Source organism: Nycticebus coucang, chromosome 6 (genome assembly GCF_027406575.1).
Source record: "Nycticebus coucang isolate mNycCou1 chromosome 6, mNycCou1.pri, whole genome shotgun sequence".
In the NCBI taxonomy this organism is placed as follows: domain Eukaryota; kingdom Metazoa; phylum Chordata; class Mammalia; order Primates; family Lorisidae; genus Nycticebus; species Nycticebus coucang.
The window spans coordinates 35,441,415-35,458,443 of record NC_069785.1 but is presented as its reverse complement, the minus strand read 5'-3'; the positions used below and the strand labels follow the sequence as shown (position 1 = coordinate 35,458,443).

General features: G+C 41.4%; 1 protein-coding gene across 2 annotated transcripts in view; it reads left to right on the top strand.

Moving 5' to 3' along the window:
* The window catches only part of RYR3 (ryanodine receptor 3), a 502,828-nt gene that overhangs the window by 275,561 nt on the left and 210,238 nt on the right, over positions 1-17,029 (top strand). For both annotated transcript variants that reach the window (XM_053594081.1, XM_053594080.1), the window contains 2 exons: positions 11,291-11,507; positions 16,155-16,259. In XM_053594081.1, coding sequence (XP_053450056.1) covers positions 11,291-11,507; positions 16,155-16,259 — 322 coding nt within the window. The remainder of the gene's footprint in view (positions 1-11,290; positions 11,508-16,154; positions 16,260-17,029) is intronic.

Here is a 17,029-nt window from a genome sequence, read left to right as displayed (position 1 = left end):
CCTCCTGCTGGGAGTTACACGATGAACTTAGATGTAAATACCTGTACCGAGATGAATAACATAAATCCTATGTAAAAAATGAATTTAATAATTATAAAACTATTACCTGTTCATTATAGAAAACTTAAAAGACATTTATAAATAATATAACAATCACCTGTGATTCCAATGTTTAGCTATAATCTGTTCATATTTTGGCATGTTTTTTTTCCTTTTTCTGCAAATATATGTATTTCTAATTGGCATCACACTGAGTATGAAGTTTTATGTCTTTATTATTTATCATTGAAGAATAAGTAATGAGCCTTTTTCTGCATCATTAAGCATCCTCAGAATGATTTTATGGCCACATAACACCCCTTTATTTGGCTGTCTCATAATATAGCCATTATTTTGTTGTATATTTTCATGACAATTCCATTCTTACTGTCATAAGCAAAATTACTGCAAACATCTTTGAACATAACTCTTTTTCTGCATTTCTCATTTGTTCCTCCTAGAAGTAGGTCAAAATGTATGAACGCTTAACGTTTAAATTTATAGTTATATGGCCAAATTGATTTTCAGGAAGACTGTATGAAGTTCAGATTCCTTATCAGCAATTCCAAAATCTAAGACACTCTAAAAACTAAATTTGTTCATAACTCATTTTGTAAAAATCTAGCCTGAATTCATTTTGTGAATGAATTTTGTCATCAACAAAAAATGAGGCCATTTACTTCTTATGAATATATGTTTAACTAAGGAAATATTAATATGTTTAATTATGGTATGTTGCCCTTTACCTGGCTACTTCATATATGCTAGTGAGCTTTTTTCCTTTCCCAAATTCTAAAGAATTACAAAATTTGAAGCACATCTCCATAGATTTCAGATCAAGGATTTGAGCCTATAGTATAGCAATATATTGGAATGTCCAAACGTGGATTCACTGCCATTAGTAATTTTTAATCACTGCCAATTTAATAAAACTATATCTTTGAGGGTTTTGTTATTTCTTTTCCAATGTGGTAAAACTTTTTTATGCTTATTATTCTTATATCTTCAATGCAATAATTTTACTACTTTTATGTTCTCAGCCATTGTAATATTCATTTTGGGCTATATATAAGTTAAGTTCTTTTCTTATTGATTTCAAGTATTTCTACCACTTTATGATTTACCTTTTTATATGTACTGTCTCTCTTAACTGTTGAGTTCCTTGCTATGCACCTCTTTCCCTGCCCCAGTGGATGCTGTTTTAATTATTTTCTCCTTATTACGCATTTTAATGTGTGTTGAGGCAAGTTTGCACAATAACCTTTCTTCCCCAAAATTATCTCTGCCAATGTGCATCCCTGTGTCATAAAGAGATCACTGTCCATTGAGCAGGAGAGTGGGGTCAACATAGTTAGCATCACAGTAGTGTCCACAGAAGCTGTTGGAAAGGGCTATGGAAGGGGGAGAACTGTGGAGAGTGGGAGCTTTCATCTGGAAAGACAAACCATCTCAGGGCTCCACGTCCAAGTGATAGGATTTTCAGGATGAAACCAGTAGGTCCCAGCACCTCATTGGATTGATAAGCCAAGACGTCTTCATATATTTTACAAAGGAGTATAAAAATTTGGTTCTGTTTCAATTAAATAAACTATTCAGAAACAAAAATTATCTTTTGGAAGTGATAGACAACCTTTGGCATTTGAGATGGTTATTTATGTATGTTTGTATATAAACACATGCCTATTTACAAACATACTCCTATAAATGGTTATAATATATTGAAATTAAGCATTGATATTGTTTGAGGCTCTTGTAATAAGTGAAAAGCCACTATGACAAAGCTTTCCTAAGGTTTGTCACAGACTCAGACTCAGAACCAGGGTATCTTCAACCCCAGACACCAGGTTCTCCGAGTTGAGAGTTCTTTACCTGTGTTTCTCTGTGCTGAGAGTACTTCATCCCAGTTCTCCCTTTTTGTTTTTTAAATTTCAGGTTAATATGAGGGTACATACAAGTAGGTTACAATTGTTTGCATTTGTAAGGTAAAGTCCAAGATGTAGTTGTGTCCTACACCCAGGAAGTGTGCCGTATTCTCACACATTGTTCCAACTGAGTGGGAACCCATCAATCTCCCTCCCCACTTCTTGAATTTAATTAGGTTTTTCTCTCATGTGAGCACCTTATTAATCTACAAGTTTTAAATTAGTATCGAGTACATGTGATGCTTGTTTTTCCATTCTTGTGCTACTTTACTAAGGGGAGTGTTCTCCAAATGTATCCCAGTTGCAACAAAGGATACAAAAATCTCCATCTTTTCTAGGGCTAAATAGTATTCTATGAAATACACAGTTTATTAATCCATTCATGTGTTGAAGGGCACTTGAGTTGTTTCCACATCTTCATAATTGTAAATTGAGCTGCTAGAAACATTCAAGGGTGCATGTCCTTATGGTAAAATGATTTTTTTTTTTCTTTTGGGTAGATACCTAGTAATGGGATTGCAGGATCAAGTGGAAAGTCCACTTCCGGTTCTTTGAGGACTCTCCGTACTTCCTTCCATAAAGACTGCACTAGCTTGCACGATCAACAAAGGTGTAGGAATGTTCCCTTCTCTACACAGCCATACTACCATCTGTTGCTTTGGGACCCTGTGATATGGGCCATTATCACTGGGGTTAGGTGATATCTCCAAGTGTTTTTGATTTGCATTTCTCTAATAATTAGAGATGATGAGCATTTTTCATTAATTTGTTGGCCATTTGCCTATCATGTGAAGAGATTCTATTCATGTCTCTCGCCCAGATTTTAATAGGGTTTTTTGCTCTTTTTTTTTTTTTTTGGCCGAGGCTGAGTTTGAACCCGCCACCTCTGGCATATGGGACCGGCGCCCTACTCCTTGAGCCACAGGCGCTGCCCTGCTCTTTTTTTTTGTTGTTGATTTGCTTGAGTTCTTTGTAGATTCTGGTTATTAGCCCTTGATTAGATTCATAACATGCAAATATCTTCTCCCATCCTGAAAGTTGTCCCTTTGCTGATTGTGTCCTTAGCTGTGCAGGAACTTTTTAACTTGATCAGATCCCATTCATTATTTTTGTTGTTATAATTGCCTTCAAGATCTTCTTCATAAATTCTTTCCCATGACCAATATCCTTTAGAGTTTTTCCCACACTTTCTTCTAGAGATTTTGTAGTTTTGTGTCTTAGGTTTAAGTCTTTAGTCCATCATGAGTTAATTTTTGTAAGTGGTAAGAGGGGCAGGTCTAGTTTCACTGTTTCACCGGTGGCTAACAAGTTCTCCCAGCATCATTTATTAAATAGGGATTCTTTCCCTCAAAGTATGTTGTTGTTTTTTTTTTTTTTGCTTTATCAAAGATCAGGTGATGATATGGGACTGGTTCATCTCTAGGTTCTCCTTCTGTTCCATGTCTCCATTTTTATGCCAACATCATGATGTTTTGATCATGATAGACTTGTAGTAGTTCAACTTAAAATCTGGTAAAATGATGCCTCTAGATTTTTTCTTATTTCATAGAATCGTGTTGGCTATTCAGGATTTTTTCCAGTTCCATACAAAATGTAGAACTATTTTTTCAAGATCTTCAAGGTATGGCATTGATATTTTAATGGGGATTGCATTAAATTTGCAGAGTGCTTTGGGTCGAATAGACATTTTAACACTGTTGATCCTTCCCAGCCATGAGCCTGGTATGTTCTTCCATCTGTTAATAGCCTCTATTTCTTTTCTCGGTATTTGGTAGTTCTCTGTGTAGAGAGCCTCCACATCCTTCCTTTTTTAAGTGTGGTCTCACATATTGATATCTTCTTGATATTCCTAAAGACCATGTATCAGACAAGGAGGCACTGCAAACACAGAGACAGTTGACTGGAGCAAAGGCCCTCTGGAGGAGGGAGAGGGAAAGGACCTTTTGCACTGGGTAAGCCCCATGGCACACCTTCCCCAACAATAGAGCCATCCACCCTTTGACTTAGCGCCTTGTCGGAGAAATAGGGCCACTCTGGGCAGTTATTTCCCAGGACTGCATTTGCCTTGGTGGTCGGTGGCCTTGGTCAACCAACATTAGTGCCCTTCCCATTTCTATTCTATTCTAGAATACACCTGCTTCCCAAGCATCTGGTCTGAGAAAACTATATCTTTGAATTCACATCTTTGGAGAAGCCTTCCTCCCCAGTCCACAGGCTAATGGACTTGTCCACATCTTTTGTGTCTAGAGATCAGTGCCTCTGCTCTCCCATGCTACATAATGATTCTTTTTTTTTTTTTTTCACTTCCAGTCTCCCTCAGAACATTCAGATAAGATTTTTGTGTCTGTCATTTGGGGAGGAGCAGGAGGAATTTTTTAGAATCCTCTCTTGACAAAGAACTGCAGCATGTGCAAGTAAAGAATTAGATGGCTGAAAGGTATCCAAATGTAGAAGACACACCTAGATCTTGTGTCTGGGTCAGCAGATCATGCAGCCTTCCGAGTGCTCAGATGAAAGAGAAGCAAAGTTGGAAGATGAAAAAAATGAGATGACTGAACATTTACAAGGCACAGCTGCTGAGAGAATTTAAGACACTGAAGGTTCCAGGTGTGCTGACTTGAAGTGTCAACAGCTTAGATCTGAGAGCTTTCTGCTTCTAGTGATTAGACAGGTGGTAGGCTAAAGAGCAGTGCAGGGTGACCTAAACTCACTCAAGTTTCCAATCTCTCAGAAAACTATCAGCTCTATGTTCTTTTTTCAGGTCTCACACTGTGTGATGATTCAAGGAGAGTTGGCATCACAGGGCCTGCAGTGCATCTAGTTCATCACATGATGTACTTAGGGTTAGTTCTGGTCCTGTGTTGGGGAGTAGCCAGCTAGTTTATTTTCACTTTGAACAAATGATACTGCTATACCAGTGCTTAACTGTTACAAAAACTAATGTGCTGAAACTCAGCAGTTCTTCTCTTTTGTACAACTGCAAAGTTCAGCTGTACAAAAAGGCTAGAAAGAGAAACCAGGATATTAATTCCATGTTAATTAAAGTGTCTAATTGAAAAGCAGTATGTTTAATAATAAAACTGGGAAAAAATTATTGTTTCACCCAATGATGCAGAATACTGGCTCGGCTTTATAGCATCTCTCCCAGCAAGACGCAAGTCGTTATGCCCATCTAAAGAGAGGTTTCTCCTCTCCCATCATAGGAGCATTCAGAATTGTTTCTCGTCTTTGTTTTTAACTTCTGTGTGTCTTTTCAATTTGATTTCCCATTTGTGGTCCCATGAGGTCCAAGTCTTGAATTGTTTTTAAATAATCATTGTTATGCTTACAAACTCTGTTGTTCATAATACCTGGTAAGGGTGCCCCTGCCTGCTGTCCTCAAAGAGCAAAGCCACATGAAGGGCAAAAATCTTTTTCAATTAGATTAACCCACAGTGAAGTCACAGGCAGCATGAGTAATTACTGAAAAACCTACAGATCAATATGCCATGCTCTCTTTTCTCCTATGAATGTACCTCCATGGTTTTCTTCTCAAAGTAGTACGCTTGTGGACAGTATCATTATTAAGTCGTGATATAGGTCCTCAGTGTACCAGCCCTATTCATTATAGGACAGACTTCGGAATGAGGCCTGTGTACCTTGAAGCCCACCCAAAAGGGTGAGTTATTTAGATGCCAGGAAGCTCTTATTAAAAGCCGGTCTCACATTCCCCTCCCCGCCCCCCACAAATGATGTCCTACCATAAATCTCCTAAAGAACATTGTACAGAAGCCACAGTATATAGTGAAATTTGGGTGCTACTTTTTTTAATAGAAAATTGATGAGTTAGTCACTGTAGTAGAATATATCTTATAATTATCAACTCCCTGTAGATCTATTTAATCATTTTACATGATTCTTTTGCCAGCTCTTTCTAATTATAAGAACAAGCAAACCCAAAGATGGCTGGTATTTGTGGTTGCCATTTGTTTTCTGTTGGTATCCACCAGACTTGGCTGAAATTCAGGCAACCAACAGCTTAGCTATTTCCAGCTTGCTGTGGTCAATGCTGTGGAAATTATTGCTGAGATAAATATACTTCTGTGGAGAACAGGATGAGTGCTGGCTGAACTTCCCTGGGCTTTCTTCAAACACTAGCCAAAAGAAATATGAATGTGGGAATGTCCATAACTCAAATCGTTCTCCAGTCTTCATGATACAGACTTAAGATGCAATTATGAATCATGACTTAGGAGTTGAATTCAGGTCAGCAAAAGCTTGCTAAATCTTTCTCCTCTTATATACAGCTTCTATCCTTTGCTCCCTTGGAACATTATCCCAGCTGTCTGGGAGGAATTCAATAGCAGATAAGAGTAATGAGACATCTATCAGACCAAACTGATTTTACATGTTTGCTAGCAAACCCTGAATAATAATGTTATTGCCCAATGAAAGGAAAACTAGTCACCTTTTTCAACCACAACAAAGCTGCAGCGTGACTTGTACTGTGTGTTTTATTCAGGGGTCAGTCATTTGAATCTGGGACTTGCAATAGGTATTCCCATCTCTTCTGCAAACTAGCAAGCAAAAATCACACCTCAAAAGGTGACATTGAAAATGTATTTTCAAAATTAGTCAGATAAATAAACATTTCCTTTATACATCCTAAGACTTCACTATTCCCCAGCAACTATTACTGCAGGCATTGCTTATTTCTGAGATGAAGAAATCTAAGGACACAGTGGCTTACTGTAAATACTTTAGGAGAAAGAAATCTTTGAGAGCTGATAAAACATCAAGTTATAGGAAATAGCCCAGAAGATAATACAAGGGCTTTAGTGGAAGAGATTAAATTGATTAATGAAATTGATTTTTAAAATCCATTAATGTAGAGAAAAATCTGAGGATAAGGAAGATCTAATTTTAATGAACTCAATTTTTAAATTCTCTTTTTTACTTTATATTTAACGTTTTGGGGACACTGGGAGATTCAGTGGAATTCAAAGAGCAGGGAAGACAACACCTAGAGAAACTTTACATTCTAATTAAACACTTCTCATTTGCAAATGAGGCAAAGGATTTAAAAGGTAAAAGTTAGGTGCCAGATAAGGATTTATGAGGGAAGTAGACTGAGTAGGGGAAACTCTGTTTCTCCTTCTACCCCTGTGAAGCCATACTCTGGACTTCTGGCCCAAGTAGATTCTTTGGCAATCATCAGGCTGGGAGCTTCCTGCCACAGGTCTTTTGACACAAGTCACCACTTCCATTGGCTTCTCCCTCTGGATTACTCCAAACCTCGCTCAGCATCCCCCTCCAGTGTCCCCCAGAACCTGGGTTTCCACCTCTGCTCAGTCGTTGGCCTTTCAGAGTAGAGCCCCTTTCAAGATGGCTGACAGCAGGCTCCTTCCTGGAGCCCATATCTGACCCTCCGGGGAGCATGTTCTTGGCATGGCCCTGAGCAGCCCTTTCTCACTCTGTGCTCTGTCACCAGGCAGTTGTATCCCTCACTAAACTCCAGGAGATATCTGCCAAGCTTCCCAGTAGTTCCTTGAAACCCTCATCATTCAACTTTGGGTGAGGAAGAATGCCTTCCCTTTCCCACTGACACTTCTCTCTAAATGCCTCCTCCTCCTTGCTCATCTAGAGGTGTGTGGTGAGCCAAGGCCAAGAGAACTGGCTCTGCAGAGTGTTGCTGTCTCCTGCTTAGTTGACCCAGCACCTTCTTTCAGGATGTGAAAGTATTTGGCATCCTCTGAACTAGGGGTTCATAGGTCTACTTTTGGGACCTTTGCCAAAACTCCGAGACAGAAGAGAGCCTACTTTAACATACTAAAATAATTGAAGTGAGTTTGGTGTATTTTTGTTCCTTCTTTTGGTTGTTCCCTCCAAACTTCAGTTTTATTCCTAGTTACTTCCTTTGCCCTCATCCTTCTGGACCTCCCAGCATGAGTTACGAGGGGGACCACCAATACTGGTGGCAGTTTGTTGGATACCTTCCCACAGATGCTGGACGGGTTGGTTGTGTGCAGCGAGGGATGGAGACACAGAGGGTGGGTGTGGCTGGAATCAGCTCCAGTTCACTCCTGCCAGCAGAGGGAATAGGGGCTCTTATCTGGCAGGACTTCAGAAGCAACGATCCAGAACCTTTCCTTCCACCCACTTAAGCACAGTGTGAAGATGCTTGAAAACCAAAGCTTTTGGAAGCACTAAACATTGATTTCTGCCTGTGTTAATTTTTCATTTTACAGTGTTTATAGTCATTAGAGGGGATGAGATTACGATTCATAACCAAATTATCACTCTTCTTTTAATAACCAGATATAAAAACAGAAAACATTTGTCCTCATTAGGTGCTCCACGGAATTCCACCTTCCTTGATTTGTTATCTATCTAGCAGATTTTAAAATGTAAAAGAAAATTTTGAAACTAAGCAACTGGCAAGAGAGCTCATGAATAATGGAGTTCTCATAAAAGATCATTTACTTGTTCTTGAAATCCATATGCTAGTGAGCAACAGAATACACTTGCTGTACAAGCTTCTAGGCATTCAGCTTCTCACAGGAAGAGAATGCTCAATGAGAAGAGAGAGGCAGAAAATTCCCACACTAATTCTTTGCTCAAAAAGATCTGATTTTATCCCATGGCTTCAATATGTCAGTAACACAATCTGTTATGTTGCAGTTGAACTGGGAAGTTCTCAAGAAATAATGTCAAGCCTTCGTCATTATTTCCTGAAGTTTCACTAAATTAGTAACCCTGCAGGCTAGTGATTCAATTTTGTTTTAATGTCTTTGTTCAAATTCTTAATACACATAGATCATGACCTATTACGTAACACTTGATGCAGGAACATTCACAAAGGACAACTGTGGTTATAATTCTATATCATTATTTAGTACCTCAAAATGGGGATGTGGGAGGTTTCATGTGTTTTCTATAATTAATTTTAGGATAGCATTTTATCTGATGCTGTTTGCATAAATCACGGCTTTATTGGGAAGGGGTAAAAAGTCTTAGCATCTCTCGCTTAGGAGTATTTTTACTTTCCAGTCCCAAAATGCAACGAACACTGAGATTCTTTTGCGAGCTGCCCTACCAGAATGTTCCAGTTAGAGGAAGCAAGGCCCTGTGGAAAGTATCCTGCTGTAGAGCTTTGCTGAGTCATGACCTTCCTTCATATACTTCATGCCCCGTCCACACATACGCCCAGTTCATAAGCAGTTAGTTCCTGACAATCCCGATTTCAGAACAAAACTGAAATCTGACTACTCAGATCACCTCAGTTCTTCCCCCTCTCAGCTCCCCATGAGTCTCCTAATTCGTCCCCAGACCTATCTACATAGGCCAGCTAGAAGAATCTTGTATTTCCTCACCTTAAAACCCATCGGGAAATAAAATGCACCTTCTTGCCAGGCCTCCCAGCCCCTGCCTGATGAAGCCCTACCCCTCCCGCCTCACCTGCTCTGGGCTCACCCACGCCACCCTCCTGCCTAGTCCACCAAGCTCTTCCCCTCCACGGGGCCTTTGTGCTTATTCCTCTACCTGGACTCTATTCTTTCAGATCTTGAGCTCATTGTCCTGTCATTATCCCTCAAGGTTAACTCCTGTGTCTGCTTTTCAGATAGAGTCCCCCTTAGCGCCATGTCCAGGAGCCATCCCCTTCCCTGAGTTATTTCACATCTCTCTTTTTCTTACCTCATCAGATGTCTTCCAATCAGAGCGTATGCCGATTTGTCTGCTAAAATACCTGCTCTGTGGGCAGCACCCGTAGCTTAGTGGGTAGGGTGCCAGCCACATACACCAGAGCTGGTGGGTTCAAACCCAGCCCAGACTACTAAAACAACAATGACAACTGCAACAACAACAACAAAATAGCCGGGCATTGTGGCAGGTGCTGAGGTTGCCATGAGCTATGACGCCATGGTATTCTGCCCAAGGTGACAGCTTGAGACTCTGTCTCAAAAAAATAAAATACCTGCTCTGTGATACCAGGACTGCTGTGCACCTTGTTCATTGCTAAATCCCCAGTGCAAAGACAAGTTGTATGGGCTCAGTAAATGCAGAGAGTGCCAAAAAATGTGTACATATTTTAAGAGCTGTTATCTGTGTATTACTTTTCAAAGTCGAATTGAAGGTACTGCTACTGGTCAAATGGAGCTAGACACACTGCACACATCCACTTTACCTGCAGTTTGTACACTTTTGGGGAATGATTGCTTTTACTTCCAATAAGAGCTCTTAAAACGCCATATTTTTGGCCCCCCCTAGTATTTGTTAAATGGACGGGGATGGGGAATGAATGTTGTTCATGACAGTGTGTGTATGTTGGTTTTTCTTGTGTGCAATTATTGTTGGACCTGCTGGTCTACATATCTTATCATGCTTTAATTACTTTAAAATGTGGCCATATTTGCTCATCTATTTAGTGTGATTGCAGATGATTTGTGAAAGCTGTATTTTTTATTACAAACCTGGAATCTTGTGAAGGATCATTTTAAAATAGTTCACTTTCGCCCTCTCTTCCTTGAAGAGGGAAATTCTGGGATTAATCCTAACTCTAAACTAACTTACATATAAGAGGCTGACTTTCAGGCAGAATGCTGAATTAAAATATTGAACAACTTCCATGTGTTTGGTAATTAGTGCCTGCCCACCATTACTGTGAACCCCTGAGTGTTCTGCCCCCTGCCTTGGGAAGTCTCAGTGGGCACTGCTGGTGTGGGCAGGGTTTCAGGCCTGGTGCCATCAGGTAGATGGTGTCCCTGAGAAGCCCTCTTAGGCCTTTGATGCTGGTCCACACACGTGCTGCCAGAGGTGCTGCCTCACCGTTGCCCTCATATGGCTTTTTAGGGAACTGCAGCCTCTGCAGGATATCATTTCCATTAAATATTACCAGCCATGTACTATTGGCATTTAATACTGTGGTGATAATCTTCAAATGAAAATTCTTGAAGGTTATGTGTAATAATTTGAATATTATATTTACGAAGAATAATCTCTTCATTATCATTGTTAAGTCTTTTTAATACAACGATAATATCTAAAGTAATTATTTACCTACTAGAGTAAACATAAATTTGGTTTTAAAAGCCTAGTTATTTTATATATAAATAAATTTTTAGAGACTTAGCTAATACGGTTAGCTGACAATCATGCCTTGACACTTAATCTCTTCACTGCTTTGATACATACTTTAGGATGTTTGCTGTGCTGAATCTGAACTCAGTCACTTGCCAAAAAATAATTCTTGTGGGTGTCGGGGGAAGCATGGAGAATGATCTTTAAGTTTCACTTACTTGGACTGGAGTGTTTTGTGACCTCTCCATTTCCGCCTTCTTCAAATGACACAGAGTACGTTTCCTGATGGGTGGACGACATGGGGAATTTAAGTTCCTGCCTCCCTCCGGCTATGCCCCTTGCTACGAAGCCTTACTTCCAAAAGAGAAGATGAGATTGGAGCCTGTCAAAGAATATAAACGTGATGCTGAAGGCATTAGAGATCTCCTGGGCACCACCCAGTTCCTCTCCCAAGCCTCCTTCATCCCCTGCCCCATAGACACCAGTCAGGTAGGTTCAAACTGCCAATGAGAGGCAGCCACATAGATGACGTAATACAGTTAAATCCTCCTTCTCTCTGTCTTGTCTTAAAACATAGTCACCTTAGATTCAAGAGCTTGTTGTGGAATGTGAACAATTGTTATCTTCTTGTTTCCACCTTGAGCCCAGCTACGGTTCTTTAAGGGTTTCTCCAGCGGTGAACAAGTTGAGCTCCTGCTACAGGCGCCGTGCTCTGTGAAAGACAGGCAGAAATGCCTCTGTATTCTCTGGGATTTCACAACCAAGATAAGGACATAAGAAGCAAATGTATTTTTTTAAAGGCCAAACATAATAAATGCAAAATGAACTGTATGCACAAGTAAATGCTAGACACATCCTTTAGGCTAGGATGTTTCTAGAAATATGTGTAGCGAGGATGGAATTCAGTCAGAGCCTTTAATAAGCTTATGTAAAGGGCATCCGGGGCTAATATTAAAGGAATGGAATAAATAAGGGCCTAGAAGCAGAAACACAGAATAGGAACAGTATTCTCATCAGGCTGGATGCTTAGAAGATGAGGAGTCTGTAGGAAAAGAGTTAAAAATAAAAGAGAAAGAACCTGGGAAGAGCAGGGAGGGCTTTGGAAATGCTGATTAATAAGCATTTTCTTTTTCTTTCCACCATCTATATTTTGAGAAAAACATATGATATGACATGATTGACAAGGGGCATGTGACAGCTTTCAGGTTTTTCTAAACAACGGGGCTATTTGAATCACTATTCTAGATGTTAGAGAAAATAAATGCAAAGGGAACTTGCCTCTAGGCACTTGGGGCGAATCGTATGTACTAGTACAGCTCTTTCAGCCTGTAGAATGTCTCTCACGTGTATTTTCCCATAATATTCGATGACCCTATTATTCATGAGTTTCCTTTGGGCTAATGATCTTGAGTTTCCACAGAACACACACACAGACGGCAGCACTTCTCTGTGTGCCTCACGGAGCCTGGCACCGCACTGTGAACACTGGGGGATTGATAATACCGATGGGGAAGCAGGAACAGCTTGCTAGCTAGAAGTGATCCAAAAAATCGGAAAGTCTAGTTTCCTTATATTCTAGAAGCTGGGGAGGAAAAACTTTTCCTCTACTCTCCTACATTCTGTCATTGGGGGCTATGAATTAAACTCAGACTGACAGATAAGCAAGGAAAAAAACAGATACTTGTGAATAGTTCACAAAGAAATGTGATGAGGGAGGAGGTTAGCATTTAGAGCTTATACCGTCTTAACAGGGAAATGGGCATGCGGAGATGGCCACTTCAGAGACACCAAATGACTTTGGGAAAGGTAAGTGATCCTTGGGAGGACAGGTGGGAGATATGATGGTTTTGTGACAGTGCCTGTTTAAGTGTGGTGCCAATTTTTCTCTGGTGATAGGAGTCGATCTTCCCTGGGAAAGAATGGTTGAATTCTTTTGGAAGGTTTCTAAGCAGATAAGAGAAATTCAGACAAGGCTCCTTCCAGTATCAGTTCTAGCATATTATGGACGCGTTCTTAGAGCCAGTCCTTTGTGGGTGCAGACAAGCTTGGGTGCCAAAGACTGAAGGAGTTTCTCATGGACACAAGGCCGCTGGTACCCAACAGGGGGATAGCAGATACAGGAGTGTGGCTCCTGCCTGGACTGCCTCTCCCTGCTCAGTGGGCAGAAACATGAGTGAGACTCAGACAAGGCTTCCTGGAAGAAGCTGGGCTCAAACAGGGTTCAAAAGAGTGAGGGACAGTTTTGATAGGGGAGGAAAGAAGGGCCTGACCCAAGAAAGAGAAGAAGTCTCTAAACATTCACAGTGGATGATTTGGGAATCAAACACCTGAGCAGAGGCAAATCCATAAGCCCGAAGAACTTTGGTGTCTGGGCCGAAAGGTGAATTTGGATGGACCCTGGAACTAGGGAAAATGCTGGAAAATCAAATAATGAGAGAGCTCTCATTGGAAAGGTGCAATTTGTTACCTCGAATGAAATACCTCTAAGTAGAGTGCTTGAGGCCTGGCCTCACTGGAGTCTGAGCTAAGCTCTGCCCAGCTCCTTGCTTAGAAAAGACCCTTCCTCTAAGCAACCTAGATCCCTAGGAGATAATTAGCAAGTCCAAGTCACTCCGTCCCAGGTAGTCACCTCTCTGTGGAGGCTGTTTCCACAGCAGCTGCATTTTCCTCTTTTGCTGCAGCCTGGGGCTCCTTTAACCTGCAAGTCCTCTTCCAGATCGTGATCAACCAGCGGAAAGGAGCACTTAGTTTAAACAGATGATTTTAGTCCACCAATTAAATCCAGAAGAGTTGTAACTGGTTTGCAGATAATGTTCCCTATTTTGCTTTTTATTGAAACAACGTGTCGCTTCCATTTGTCCTTGTCTGCAGATTCCACATCCATGGATTCAACCAATCACAGATAGAAAATATTCAGGAAAAATAATACAAATTAGAATACAAATTAGAAAATATTCAGGAAAAATAATACAAATTAGAAAACAATGTACTTGACCACATTTGCATAGCATTCACATTGTATTAGGAATTCTTAAGCTAGAGATGATTTAAAGTATATGAGAGGTGATGTGTATGTTACTATTTCTTTTAAGAGACAGATCTGTGGATTTTGATATGGGACAGGGGTCCTAGAGCCAATTCTCTGTATATGCAGAGGTTTGATTGCATTAAGTTTGACTTTTTCTCAATAATTAGGTTAAGTCGTTTTTTGTTTGTTTGTTTTTTTAAGTCTGTAATTGAAAGGCTATAACACATTTTAAATATTTTATTGCTACTTTCCCATATGATCTTATACATCACTGACTTGATATACTCTTTCTACAAAATAGCATTTTCCCCACAAGCATCCCACACCCCAAAAAAGACATCAGAATGTTTGTAAATAGTGGAACTTTACTAGTGGAAACACCATTCGTATAGCAGACCAGAATTGTGAAACCCAGGAGGGTGATGCAGAGAGGAGAAAGGCCTGACGTCTGGGCCTCCTAAAGCCAGGGGTGGGTTCGCAGCTCCAGCTAATGGTTGCCCCCCCAAAGGTGTAGGTCTGGAGTTAGCCACCTTCCAAATGGTCAAGAGACAAGAAACCTGGATTTTTATATGAAATCTCCTATTTCCTAGGGGTTGGAAAACAATAAATATGAAAATAAAAATGAAAAAAATAAGAGGGAAAAAGAAAAAACTTGGGTCCTCAATTTTGGACCTCTATGGAGAGAGAGAAGTAAAACACTAGGAAAACACTGAGAAATTCTCCCTGGAGGTAATCGGGGGACACTCCCCAGTGGTGATGACATTTGAACTAAATTCAGAAGGAGAAATATTAAGCATGTTTTCCAGGTGGCGAGGAAGGGTGTGTGTATGTGTGTTAAGGGTGTGGTAGGGAGTATGTTATTTTTTTGAGACAGTGTCTCACTCTATTAGCCCAGGCTAGAGTGCCATGGTGTCACAGCCCACAGCAACCTCAAACTCCTGGGCTCAAGCGATCCTCTTGCCTCAGCCTCCCAAGTAGCTGGGACTACAGGTGCCCACCACAACCCCCAACTAGTTTTAGAGACGGGGTCTTGCAAGAGCACAGGCTGGTCTGGAACTCCTGAGATCAGACAATCCACCTGCCTCGGCCTCCCAGAGTGCTAGGATTACAGTCGTGAGCCACCGCGCCCAGGCTATTGGGAGTATTAACAAGAGCAAAGGTTGCGTGTGCAAGGGCACAGACCTATGAAACAATGTGGTCTTTGGGGATAATTTCAAGACGTTTGAAAAGGATGCACGTGTTTGTGATGAGAGAACTGAAGAAGAGCACTGTGTTCCTGGTTAATACATCTAGTCTTGTCTTAGGAGTGTCAAGGAACACTTGGGGACACTCAGGCAGAGAGTATTTTGATGTGATTTTTGTTCTTGTAGACTCATCCCTCTGGCTGCGGTGTGCAGGATATGTCGGGGGGAATTGGGGAGCCCAATTACGAGGGTCTTGCAGTGGTCTAGGGAGGAAATAATGAGCTTGAGTGCTGGAGAGGAGAGGAGCCTGCATAAAGATGGTTAGGAAATAACCATTTCATGACTGATTAGATGGGGGTAGGAGTAGTGCCAAGGAATAGGGAAGATGCTAAGGTGACTTCCAGGCTTGACGCAATAGTGGGGCCATGCAGCAAAAACAGAAAATAAAAACAGAGAGTTTGAAGGGAAGATACAAAATTCAACTTTGGATATCATACTGAACTCAGTTTAATGGAAGCATCCTGCAGGCAGTTGGAACTGTGGTTCTAAACTTCAAGAAAGACCATGGCTGTAGACGTGCTGATCTGGGAGTGACCCTTTATGGGGGCAGGTGATGAATTCTCCTAAGGAGAGAGCATAGAGTGAGAAGAAATATCAGGGGAGCACGGGCATGTGAAGAGTGCAGCGTGAACCCCCACAGGGGAGGGCATGGTCAGAGAGGTCTGGGGAGCACGGAGCTGGCTGGGAAGGGAAGGGGAGGGGAGGGCTGGACGCATGGAGTAGTAGGGTGAGGTCAGATGTGCAGCCCTTCCCTGGGGACATGCCAGTGACTTCTACTGGGGCACCTGACCCTCTCTATTCATGATCGCTTTTAGTACAACTGACTCTTACAGTTCTGACTTTTCTCTTTTCCTCTTCCTTCAGGTGGTTCTGCCACCTCATCTGGAGAGGATCCGAGACAGACTGGCTGAAAACATCCACGAGCTCTGGGGGATGAATAAAATAGAACTCGGCTGGACTTTTGGCAAGGTACGCGTGTCCACAGCCAGGCCAGGTGAAGGGAGGATTGCTTTGCAGCCTAGAAGGGCTCTCTAAAGGCCTGAAGGAGCACGGGACCTGAAGAACCAAGGCTCCCTCCCTGCCACCTGTCCAGCTTTATCTGCAGTCGATGGTCAGGAGCACTGAGAATACCAGCTCCTCCTGGGCACAGCCTGAAGTCCATCTTTCTTCTCACTTCTGAACCCTGGTTTCCTTTCTTTGGGAAATACTGGCTGCAGTCCTTCCTCAGTCCCCCCTTCAGAGCACTCACCTCTCCCCCTCTTCCCTTCAGAAAAAGTTGTCCTCCTGCCTGGGTGGTGAAAAGCGGCGGATTCATTGTTTTGAATCAGAAGTTATTTAATCCGGTTTTCAGATGCATCACTAAGATTAACGGACACTCAGGGGAGGTTAGGGAATCTTTTGCTAGAAAGCATTTTTTGAAGGTGCCGTAAATTGACTGTGTTCTGTGATTTGGGTAAGGTCACGTCTGAGGGCAAAAGGATAGTAGAGTCTTAAAGGTTCCCGTGACCCCGACACTCTCAAATGATACACATTCTAGCTTAGTTATAGAAAAGGTCCCTGGGCTCCAAAACTTAGGTATTTATACAGTTGCATAAAACATTCTCACATATAAGACTGGGTCCACCATTGAACTTCTCATGTCTAGCTCAGTGCCTGCCACATAGTACAGGTGTTCAGCACGTGTTTTTTGACCCAACAAATGCATTAGTTGCCCTCTGGATCTGCACTGTCCAAGACAG